This window comes from Brassica napus, chromosome C2 (assembly GCF_020379485.1).
Source record: "Brassica napus cultivar Da-Ae chromosome C2, Da-Ae, whole genome shotgun sequence".
Lineage (NCBI taxonomy): Eukaryota > Viridiplantae > Streptophyta > Magnoliopsida > Brassicales > Brassicaceae > Brassica > Brassica napus.
In genome coordinates, this window is record NC_063445.1 from 3,843,496 (window position 1) to 3,855,694 (window position 12,199).

Below are 12,199 nucleotides of genomic sequence, written 5' to 3' on the forward strand. Positions count from 1 at the left end.
ACGTGTGTACATCTCAAGGCATGTGATCTTTGATGAATCAAGCTTCCCTTTTGGATCAGTCTACAGTCACTTTCACAGTCAGGCAACTACACCGTCCTCGTTAGCTTGGCAAAGAAGCTTCCTGCAGGTAGATAACTCTGAGACTCAACCAACACAGACATCTCCTGTTGTTACATCAAACGTTCAGATTCCACAGACATCAACTGTGGTAGCTTCTACTGGTTCCCTGTTCAGAGAAGAAGACTTTCCACCTCTCACCAGGAATGTCTCTTCAACCAGTGGAACAAACGACTCACGAAGTGTTAGTGCTGCATCTGCTCCGAATGAAAGAACTGTTAGCTCTGTATCTGTCAGTTCCACAGTTCCGATTTCAACGTCTCAACATTCCATGGTGACAAGATCTAAGTCTGGAATAGTGAAACCAAATCCTAAGTACGCCCTGTTGACGCATAGATCAACTGATCCAGTTCCGACAACTGTAACAGCGGCTCTCAAAGATCCAAGATGGAACAACGCCATGGGAGAGGAAATTGAGAACTGTAAACTTATAAAGACATGGTCACTGGTCCCAAGAACGCCAGAGATGCATGTACTTGGAAACTCGTGGATCTACAGGCACAAACTGAACGCAGACGGTACTCTTCAAAGTCACAGAGCTCGTCTTGTAGTGCACGGTAACAATCAAGAAGAAGGCGTGGACTATCTCGAGACATATAGCCCGGTAGTCAGAACAGCGACTGTCCGTATAGTGCTTCATCTTGCAACAATTATGAAGTGGGAAGTGAAACAAATGGATGTTAAAAATGCGTTCTTACACGGCAATCTTCTTGAAACTGTCTACATGAAGCAGCCAGCGGGATTCGTTGATAAGAGCAAACCGAATCACGTCTGTCATCTTCACAAATCCCTCTATGGACTGAAACAGTCTCCACGTGCTTGGTTTAACAGATTCAGTGACTTCCTTATTGAGTTTGGATTTGTGTGCAGCGTGAAAGATCCGTCTTTGTTCATCTACAACAAAGATAGTAACATCATCATGCTTCTACTCTACGTAGATGATATGGCTATAACAGGGAACAGCTCTCAGATCTTAACTAAGCTGCTTGATAAACTCAACTCAGAGTTCAGGATGAAAGATCTCGGAAAGTTGCATTACTTCTTGGGGATTCAGGCAACGTTTCACGATGAAGGTATGTTTCTGTCTCAAGAACAATATGCTGTGGACCTTCTTGGAGCTGCAGGTATGGAAAATTGTTCACCAATCAACACGCCTCTGCCTTTGCAACTCAACAATGTTCCGGATCAAGATACACCTTTCTACAACCCTCAGTTCTTCAGAAAACTGGCCGGAAAACTTCAGTATTTAACCCTGACAAGACCTGATATCCAGTTCGCAGTAAATTATGTGTGCCAAAAGATGCACGCACCTTCACTCTCAGACTTCAACAACCTGAAGAGAATTCTGCGCTATGTCAAGGGAACAGTTGCAATGGGTGTCTCACTGGTTCGTGATACTGACTGCACTCTCCGTGCCTACAGCGACAGCGATTGGGCTGGTTGTCCAGCTACCAGAAGATCAACAGGAGGTTTCTGTACATTCCTCGGTCAGAACCTCATCTCTTGGTCGTCTAAGAAACAGCCGAATGTTTCCAAAAGCTCTACTGAAGCCGAGTACAGGTCGCTCTCTGAAACAGCATCTGAGATGGCGTGGATAAGCATACTTCTCAGGGAACTCTGCATATCTCTTCCAGTTACACCTGAGCTGTTTGGAGACAATCTCTCCTCTATCTACTTAACAGCAAATCCAGCATTCCACAAAAGAACAAAGCATTTTGAGACAGATTATCACTACGTTCGTGAAAGGGTAGCCTTGGGGTCTCTGGTCGTCAAGCACATACCAGCACAGCTTCAACTGGCCGATATCTTTACCAAGTCGCTTCCGACTGCTTCATTCTACAGTCTCCGTTTCAAACTAGGCGTTGACGTTCCTCCCACGCATAGTTTGAGAGGGGATATTGGCAAGTCATCTCAAGCCCAACCGTCTCAAGCCCAACAACTGAAGCCCATTCCAGCAAATCATCAAACCTTTTCAACGGCTCTCTGCGACAAAGACAGAGCAAGAGAAGAGAAAAGAAAGGGAAAGCAGGTCATGACATCACCAAGTGGTCCTGGATTGTACAACTCATTCTCGGCCTTAGGATCTCTTGGAGAAGAAGGATGATAACATGTGTAATAGGAACTAGGGCTTCCATTGGTTTCTATTTAAGCAATCTCAATCTATTGTAAAGAGAGAGAGGGAAAAAGAAGCAAGAAATAGAAATCTCAGTTTCAGAATCTTATTTCTTTACACTTTCAGAGACGACACAACAGCAGATGAGATCTTGATGAGGCGTAGAAGAGAGATGTTGTAAGCCATGTTCATCATTACAAACATTATAGGTAGAAGAGGAGCCCCTTCGCATCCTGTTGTCAAAACCAAACCGAGCGTGTTGAATGCTTTGCACAGAGGACAAAAAACAAGGAGATACTCGAGCAGAAGGCAGAAGGCTGATCTAACCTGTTGTTTTAGCACCAATGTTCAGAAAGCAAGCACCTCCGTCTCTGAGATAGCTTGGTAGTTGGTTAAACGGTATGCCCCAAAGTTTTGAAAGAAAAGGAAGAAGCAACGCAATGCATATGACCTGGATTGAGATGACCACCGAGACAGGCACATTAGCTAGCAAATAGATGCTAAGAACAGAAAACGATCTGATGCTAAAAAACAAAGAGCACTTACTTGGAAAATTGAACCATATGAGTTTACAACAAAGAGATCAAGTGAAGCACCCTGTAATAATAAAAATTTCTTTCAGAATTCAAAAACCACAAATGCTACTGAAATGTCTCGACGGCGTTATTACCTTCAACCGCTTTTTGCTATCTATAAAGATGATTTCCTACAAGGATATGAAATTTACTGTTAAGAGAGAAGAACCCGAAATATTGTAGTTGGCTATATAATTAGCTAATGACTGACAAACCTTCATTACTGTATCTGCTCCTTGAAGCATAAAAGATAATACCATAAGAACACTCCAAAATATTCCAGCATCTTTAAATGAATTAGCGGCCTCCGATCCACTGAATATGCAAGAGAAAATAGTGCGTAAACCCAACATGGATGGGATATGTCGTTCAACTGGCTAGACTGTGTCCTTTGCAGGTCTAACAAAACGAAAGGAGACAAAGAAGCCAAGTCAATTCAATATCAAGTAAGTTCATTGAGCAAGCTAACCTTGCCACACTGACGATTACACCAAACGCTACAAGAACACATCCGAATACTTGGTTTATTCTATATCTCCTCCCGAGAAAAACCATGGAGAATAGAATTTGCCAGATAAGAAACGTCTGCAAAGCAATAAAACGACTAGAATTAACTCTAAACACATGAACAGCCAAACGATCTGAGAGAAGAGTAGTCTGGTGCTTTGCCGTTTAGTATTTCGAAGGGGCTTCTCTTGTCTTGTAAAGCTGAGGACGGCAAAAGATTACTCAAGAAGTTAGCTGTGTAGAAAGCTTCGACCCAATATCTTTGAGGTGTTTTACTCTGAAACATCATTGTGAGTCCCAGTTCTGTAACATGACGATGCTTTCTCTCCGCTAAACCATTTTGTTGCGGCGTATGAGGACACGAGATGAGCTGTTGTATCCCACTGTCTTTAAGATGAGCCAAAAACCGTTTGCTGATGAACTCACCACCCCCATCACACTGAAAAATTCCAATCTTCTGTGACAACTGGTTCTCAACCAGCTTCTGAAACCACACAAATGTATTGAAGAAGTCTGATTTGGCTTTGAGAGGGAGTAACCAACAGAAGCGAGAGAAGTTGTCTATGAATATAACATAAAAACGGAATCCTTGATTAGAGGTAACAGGAGATGGACCCCAGAGATCACAATGGACTCTCTCTAAGGGCCTAGACGCTACAAAAGAAGACGCAACAAACGGTAACCTACAACTCTTCCCTAGTTGACATGAATCACACATCTTCAAGGTACTTTTATTGACTGAAATAAACTTGTTATGACTCAGGTACTTGAGGGTCTGATCTTGTGGATGTCCCAACCTCTTGTGCCACACTTCATCACTCGCTGCTATCTGTCTTGGGTCGAAGCTTTCTACACACCTTGAACTATGAATTCAAAAGAAAGCTCGCTGAAAGTGGCTTCTTCAGCTTCAGGGCAATCCTGGTTTAGACAGAAAGAATCTTCAAATATATACAGGTGGTCTTCATTTCTGTAAATTCCCCATGGAAAAGGGTGATTATCTGATATATATTCGATAGTGAGTCCATTCTGTTTACCCCTGACACAACAAGACACCAATCTTGATATAGAATCAGTAAGCCCCCTTCTGCATGACAGCAAGATACAAGCTTCGAATCTGATGGATGAAGGAAGAGGTCTTGGAGTCAGATTGATCTTTAGAGAACCTGAACTAGTTCGGTGAGTGAAGTGCGCAGGCACTTTTCTACCCGGTAAGAATGCATATTTGCAAGATGATGTCTGGATAAGCTTTCTTGCTTATTGATTCAGGTTGAAGCAGCGAGAAAAGTGTAGGCAAATATTTGGATTTTGAAAAGAAGAGTCTATTCTCTTCAGGGATTTGCAACTTTCTGCGTCTATAGATTGAAGAGAACCTGGAAGCTGTGGAAGTGCTTGGAGCATTCCGCAATTTTTGACGACAAGCACACTTAGTCCAGAGAAACTTCTGATGCAATCTGGAATAGTCTTGAAACCACGACTGTGGAAATATAATGATCTTGGAGAGGAAAGAACCTTCTCGGGTAGACATATTGGAAAAATGTAGTCAACTTTGAAGTCTGATCGTAAACTCCAACTGTGCTTCAAGTCAGGCCCCCACTTGATTGTTGCGGTGAAATTTTCTTTATTATAAACACAAACACCGGTAGTCAGTTCAAGAAACTCCAGATTCTCCAACTTGGAAATGTTTGGAGATATAGTTTTCAGCTTCTCGCATCCAAACATAATTAGCTTACGCAGACGAAAAAGCTTCTCGATCCATGGAGGAATCTCCTCTATCCTTGTACGGCTCAACATCAAAATTACAATGCTGTCTGGAACATTTGGGAACTCCTTGAGGTTTTTACACCCACACATATCCAATTTATAAAGACAAGACCAAGTGCTCATTGATGATGGCACTTCCTTTATTGCAGTATCGCTGAGCCGGAGTGTTTTCAAACTTGAGCAACCACTGAATTCTTTCAAACTCGAGCAATATCTGAGATCTAATTCCTCGAGATTGACCAACCTACCGATAGAAGAAGGGAGCTCTTTAAAAAGCATGCAACCCTTAAGTCTGCAGACTCTAAGCTTAGTGGCATTGCCAATAGAGCTTGTGAGCTCTAATAAACTTTTGCAGTCACTGAGGTCTAATTCCTCGAGATTGACCAACCTACCGATAGAAGAAGGGAGCTCTTTCAAGACCAAGCAACTCGCAAGTTTGAAGACTCTAAGCTTAGTGGCATTGCCAATAGAGCTTGTGATCCCTAACAACCTTTTGCAGCCACTGAGATCTAATTCCTCGAGATTGACCAACCTACCGATAGAAGAAGGGAGCTCTTTCAAAAGCATGCAACCCTTAAGTTTGCAGACTCTAAGCTTAGTGGCATTGCCAATAGAGCTTGTGATCCCTAACAAACTTTTGCAGTATGAGAGATCTAATTTCTCGAGACTCGTTGCTTCTGATAGATCAGGAATCTCTTTCAGATACACAGATCCTCTCAAATCCATCAGCTTGAGGTAAGGGAGAGGCTATCCAAAAAGAAAAAGAAAGATAAGTTTTAGAGAAATGAATACACGCAAATACAAATACTAAACAAACAAACAAAAATGAAGACTATATTACTTTGACACCCTGCCAAAGCTTCTCAAATTTGCTGAAGGGCATGATTAGTTCGACAAGAAACTTGGTAGAGAACTTCGAAGGCCAAAATCTCAATGGACAGGGCTTCCAATGTATTAATCTGAGTTTGTCCGGAAGGCAGTTGAGGCCCTCGGGTATGCATGATGAGGTAAGACTGACGACTTTTAGAAACTGGAGATTATTCATCCCATCGAAAGCGCTTTTACTTATTTGGATACGATTCCTCCATGTATGCAACAATATGCCTAGAACTTTACTAGTACCCTAAGAATAGATATTCAAAAAGAACTAATAAATCTCAGATTACAAACCAAGGAAACATAAGACTGCATGATATAAGAAAAAAAATAAGACTTACAGTACTTTCTTCAAGTACATCAGTAATCGCATTGGCATCCCACAAGAACTGTCGCCTTCCAGGCTCCTCCAAAGACTGTATCTTCACAATTTCTCTACCCATTTGTTGCAGTAAACTGTGCATCTTCACGTATCCATTCTCTATAGATATAAGAGATTTATCAGATAAGACTTGAAGCCCATGGTTGACTTCCAAACCGCTTTTTTCAAGACACCTTTTAACATAATCAACGTGGGAAGATTCAAAGAAACATGCAATATGCAGGAAAAGAGCTTTATCTTTTTCAGTTAAGCCGTCGTAGCTTAATCTTAGAGTTGATTCAATTTCCCCGTCGAGGCTAGACCTAAGCCTTGGTAGTGCTTCTATCCAGTAGTCCATGGACATTCCTCGTAGATATGATCCCATGACTTTCAGGCCTATAGGAAGATTACCAGCAAGTCCAGTAACTTGCCAAGTAAGCCTTTCAAAACCATTGTCTGGAGACTTTTGACCGAAAGCATAATGGCAGAAGATCTGAAGCGACTCGATGATATCTGGAAATTTCATCTTGTAGATATGATCGATCCCCAATTTGAGTTGCTTGAGAGGTTTTCTATCTTCAGTTGTAATGATAATAATACTTCCCGGACCAAACCATTCACGCTGCTTTGCCATTTCCTCTAGTTGCCACCATCTATCCACTTCGTCAAGAACAACCAACACCTTTTTCCCACTCAGTATTTCTTGAGCCACTCCTAAGTGACGAACCTCAATATCCCTTTGGTTGAACATTTCAGACAGCAAATGTTTCTGCAAACGCAACTTCAACTGATAGTCGTTACCACAAGGCTTCTCATAACTTCCTCTGATATTCTCCAGAAACGTGCTGAATGGGAAATCAGGAGAGAGTTGGTCGTATAAAACTCTTGCAATGGTCGTTTTACCAATCCCGGCAGGACCCACAATCCCAATCACCTTAACTTCTTCTGATTGTAGGCTCAACTTCGATTTTATCTCTGTTATTTGTGATCCTATGCCAACAAAATTATCAAAGTCGTTTGATGGCGTAAAACCCAGCACAGCCAAGACATCTGAGGCAACTTTGTTGATCAAATCAGCTTCATTGCCACTAAAAAAAAACAGAGGCTATTCGTTAAAACATACATCATGAAATGTAGCTACACATAATACACAAATGGATGTAAAAGTGAACTAACCAGTTGCTAAAGTCATAACCAGCTATACCCGCGACTTCCTCCAAAGCTTTCCTCCATGTCTCTTTCACCTCTTCTGTTTTTCCCACACAGGTCTCATCAAAGGCCTTTCCGAAATCTCCGGTCTGCTTCCTAACATGAGATGGATCCACTTCGTAGAAAATGGTCATCACTGTTTGTTGATCATCTTTCCTGCACTTCATGATCTCCACTAACTCATCCAGACACCAGCTTGAAGAAGCGTAGTTACGGGAGAGCAAGACAACGGCCACCATTGATTGTCTGATGGCTCCTACAAACACGGGACCGACAGATTCGCCTCGCTTGATCTCGTTGTCAACGAAAGGTATGATTCCCTTGCTTTTGAGCTCTTTCAGAACGTGACTAAGAAAGCCTTTGCGCACGTCTTCTCCACGGAAGCTCAGGAAGACGTGATACAGCCAGCTGCGAGAGAGAGATGAAGAAGAAGCCATGGATAACATCACGTAGAAAAGGATCACAAAAATTTCAGATCGGAAGAAGAAATAACATCAGAAAAGAGTAAAGACGCGTAAATTGATTGGGATACAGCCAAGTCAAGTCAAGGAATGCATATTTTTTATATAAATTATTTGTATACAGTGCATAGTGGAAGCTAAAAGTGATCGTATGGATTTAGAAAAATAAAGGAAATGTTACGAAAGCCAACACAAAAACAAAAACTCGTAATGTTTGAAATTATAAAAGATGTAGGGCCCATTGCACTATTTGCACAGTATATTTTTTCTCTATATATACATATACGATCGAGTTTGATCGTTTAGAAGCACATCATTCACTTCTCTCTTCTCTCTAATAATAATCTTTCTATCAGTATTAAAATTTCTACGGGTATACAATTTTGCCCTTATTTAAATTCCTGCGATATAATAAAATCCCAGTTCTTTTTATAACACGTTATCAGCACGATCACTCTGCGATTCGGTAAAATTTATTTGTATCATTTATACCCTGTTATAATGGTCGGTATACCGCCTCTACTATTATTTATATTATGTTATAATGGCCGGAATACCGCCTATATTATTTACTAGTAATTTAATTTATTTATTGGTCGGCCGAGCCGTCTTATATTCTGTTTATTATTTATTGGTCGGCCGAGCCGCCTTATATCATGTTTATTATTTATTGGTCGGCCGAGCCGCCTTATATCCTATTTATTATTAATTGGTCGGCCGAGCCGCCGTATAATTTATTTATTACTCTGCATTGATCGGCTGAGCCGTCGCATGATTTGTTGTCATATTTTTTTTACTTTTATGAAATTTTATAGATTTGATTGACTGTTTAATACGATATTTTCAGACTGATTTTTAGTGCACTCGATTTAACCCTAACGGTCACAAAGAAATTTTTTCAAAAATTTCCCCTTTCTCCAACGGTCATGAACAGTAATTTTCATCTATAAATACAACTCATTTTCACTCCATTTCATCATCCAAAACATTTCATCTTCTCTCTAAAATTTCAAATCGCTCTCCTCCGATTTCTCATTTCAAGAAAGATGATTCGCGCACTTTTGTTTTTATGTGCCATTTTTATTTGTGTTTCTATTTATGGTTTATTCGTCGGAGAATTTACTCCGAGTGAATTTAAGATGAATATCGGTTTAATTTTCTTTACATCGCTTCTCCTTGTAATTGCTTGCATGATTAATGTAAACGGTTCATTTTAATATTAATAATATTCTAATAATTTTTATTTATGTGCTTTAGAAATACAAATGGCAAAAATCGAGAAACTTCAGTTTCCGGCATTGGAAGTAACTGGGACAAACTACACGGCATGGGTTACAAACATGGAGCTTCATCTAGATTCCGAGAAAATACTCGGAACAATAAAAGATGGCAATATATCAACCTCTCATGAAAAGGCTAAGGCCGTGATATTTCTGAGAAGGCATCTAGATAAAAACTTTACGCATGATTATGCGAGAACCAAAGATCCCTTAGATCTTTGGAAAGCTCTGAAGGAGAGGTTTGATAACCAAAGAAAAATTACTCTCCCCCATGCACTTGATGAGTGGAAAAATCTACGATTTCAAGATTTTGAAAAAGTGGAAACGTACAATTCCGCTATATTGAGAATAGCGGCGCAATTAGATTATTGCGGTAAGCCTGTCTCAGAAGCAGAAATGCTCGAGAAAACTTACCAAACGTTCCACAAAAATCATTATGTTCTACAAGAACAATATAGAAATTGTGGGTATACGAGGTTCTCTGAACTCGTTGTGGCGCTTATAATAGCGGAGATAAATAATGAACTCCTCATTAAAAACAACAATGCCCGACCCACGGGAACCAAAGCATTTCCTGAGGTAAATGCAACGGATATAAAAAATCCGGAAAAAGGAAATTATTCCTATCGTGGGCGTGGTCGTGGCCGTGGTCACAATCGTGGTTTTGGTCGTGGTCGTGGTTATCGATTTAACCGCAACCATGAAAGGAGTAACAACCCAAGAGAAAGGGGATCCAACACATGGAATCGATATGATCGGGTAAAAGGGAAAGAAACCCAAGAAAACCCTACTCATAAAAATGAGAACGTCTGTTACAGATGTGGATCGAAGGGACACTGGTCTCAAGTATGTCGAACTCCTCGGCATCTATGCCAATTGTACCAAGAATCTATTAAAGGCAAGGCAAAGGAAGTAAATCTCAATGAACACCTTGTGGGTACAACATCGACATACCTCGAATCCTCTGACTTTATGGGAGATTTCGACGAGGCCACTCATCAAAATAATTGAAGTGCTTGTACTGATCAAGCTTAATAATGCCTAGTGATGCCATAAAATATTATGTATTTCACTTTCAAAATAATGTTGTATTTCAAAATATCTAATGTATAATTATTGTGTACTTGTTATTGATGCATAATATGTTTACTTATGAAAGTTTATTTTCTTTATAATCATTAACTGTGTGTTACAGAAATGGATAAGAAAGCAAATGGAACAACAACTAAACAAATTGGTAGAGAAGTTTGCATACCAGATAGTGGCACAACGCACACTATACTGAAGGATAAGAGATATTTCTCTACTTTAAAGTCAGTAAAAATGACTATAAACATAATATCAAGTCCTACAGACCTGATCGAAGGAATTGGCAAGGCAAACTTTATGTTGCCTAATGGAACAAAGTTTTTCATAGATAATGCCTTATATTCTCCAAATTCTAAAAGAAATTTGTTGAGTTTCAAAGATATATACCGTCAAGGGTATAACACTCAGTCTGCAACTGAGAATGGAAAGAAGTATTTGTATATAACTTCTGAAAAATCAGGCAAAGGCCTTGTACTGGAAAAATTTCCAGAACTTCCTTCTGGATTGCATCACACTTATATTGATGCTATAGAATCACATCTTGTGATCAAAAGAAATCCAGAAGATGTTACATTATGGCATGATCGTCTTGGTCACCCAGGCACTACAATGATGCGAAAAATCATTGAAAGCTCACATGGTCATTCAATAAAAACCCAAGATATATACCAAAGTAATAAAATGACATGTGATGCGTGTGCTCTTGGGAAATTAATCATAAGACCATCACCAACCAAAATTGACAAAGAATCACCAAAGTTTTTGGAAAGAATCCAAGGTGATATTTGTGGACCAATACATCCACCGTGTGGACCATTCTACTACTTTATGGTATTAATCGATGCATCGAGTAGATGGTCACATGTTTGTTTGTTATCATCTCGAAATATGGCATTTGCGAGATTTCTAACTCAGATAATCAAATTAAGAGCACAGTTCTCAGATTATCCAATTAAAAGAGTTAGATTAGATAACGCTGGTGAATTCACATCCCAAGCTTTTAATGATTATTGTATGGTATCAGGGATTGAAGTAGAGCATTCTGTTGCTCATGTTCATACACAAAATGGTTTGGCAGAATCATTAATTAAACGGCTGCAACTAATTGCAAGGCCATTGATCATGAGATCAAAACTCCCAACATCTGTATGGGGACATGCTATTTTGCATGCAGAAGCACTAATTCGGATAAGACCAAGTGCATACCATAGATATTCCCCATTACAGTTAGCATTTGGAAAAGAACCAAATATCTCTCATCTAAAAATCTTTGGTTGTGCGGTTTATATTCCAATAGCACCACCGCAACGTACAAAGATGGGACCGCAAAGACGGTTGGGAATATATATTGGCTATGATTCTCCATCAATAATAAGATACCTAGAACCACAAACTGGTGATGTGTTTACGGCACGATTTGCCGATTGTCATTTCAATGAGAAAGAATTCCCAACTCTAGGGGGAGACAATAAACAAGTAGGAAAAGAGATCAAATGGAGTGTACCATCGTTATTACACCTTGATCCTCCTACGAAACAGTCAGAACTAGAAGTTCGACGTATCATGCATTTACAAAATATAGCAAATCAGCTACCTGATGCATTTGCTGATACCAAAATGGTAACTAAATCACATATACCCGCTGCAAATACTCCTGCTCGTATTGAAATACCACAAAATGGTGGAACGGCAGTTGATACACGTGAATCAGGAACACGTTTAAAGCGCGGTAGACCTATTGGTTCAAAGGATAAACTTCCTAGAAAACGTAAGGAATGTGAAAAGCATGATACTCCCAAAATAACATAAAATATTTTGGAAGAAGAAAATTGTGAATCTAACGACAATAT

At 39.9% G+C, this 12,199-nt stretch overlaps 2 protein-coding genes across 2 annotated transcripts; both read right to left on the reverse strand.

Annotated features, from left to right (window-relative positions):
• Positions 1-1,729: 1,729 nt before the first annotated feature.
• Positions 1,730-3,646, reverse strand: LOC125581306 (protein CLT1, chloroplastic-like). The gene is made up of 6 exons (XM_048746467.1): positions 3,275-3,646; positions 3,021-3,120; positions 2,901-2,936; positions 2,777-2,827; positions 2,558-2,681; positions 1,730-2,463 (listed from the first exon to the last, which is right to left on the reverse strand). Exons 1-6 carry the CDS (start codon positions 3,358-3,360, stop codon positions 2,345-2,347), a joined length of 516 nt encoding a protein of 171 aa, XP_048602424.1. The 5' UTR covers positions 3,361-3,646; the 3' UTR covers positions 1,730-2,344.
• Positions 3,647-3,882: 236 nt separating this feature from the next.
• Positions 3,883-8,481, reverse strand: LOC106380765 (disease resistance-like protein DSC2). Its single transcript, XM_022695834.2, has 4 exons — positions 7,487-8,481; positions 6,291-7,398; positions 5,915-6,196; positions 3,883-5,820 (listed from the first exon to the last, which is right to left on the reverse strand). The coding sequence occupies exons 1-4, from the start codon at positions 7,963-7,965 to the stop codon at positions 4,567-4,569; spliced, it is 3,123 nt and encodes a 1,040-aa protein (XP_022551555.2). The 5' UTR covers positions 7,966-8,481; the 3' UTR covers positions 3,883-4,566.
• Positions 8,482-12,199: the final 3,718 nt, after the last annotated feature.

Excerpts from the sequence above, each read along its gene's own strand:
- LOC125581306 (XM_048746467.1), bottom strand. The coding sequence starts at position 3,360 with ATGGTTTTTCTCGGGAGGAGATATAGAATAAACCAAGTATTCGGATGT. Across the intron at positions 3,121-3,274 it reads GTAATCGTCAGTGTGGCAAG|TGGATCGGAGGCCGCTAATT; the intron begins GTTAGCTTGCTC and ends TTGCATATTCAG. Across the intron at positions 2,937-3,020 it reads GAGCAGATACAGTAATGAAG|GAAATCATCTTTATAGATAG; the intron begins GTTTGTCAGTCA and ends ATATCCTTGTAG.
- LOC106380765 (XM_022695834.2), bottom strand. The coding sequence starts at position 7,965 with ATGTTATCCATGGCTTCTTCTTCATCTCTCTCTCGCAGCTGGCTGTAT. Across the intron at positions 7,399-7,486 it reads GGTTATGACTTTAGCAACTG|TGGCAATGAAGCTGATTTGA; the intron begins GTTAGTTCACTT and ends GTTTTTTTTTAG. Across the intron at positions 5,821-5,914 it reads AGCTTTGGCAGGGTGTCAAA|CCTCTCCCTTACCTCAAGCT; the intron begins GTAATATAGTCT and ends CTTTTTGGATAG.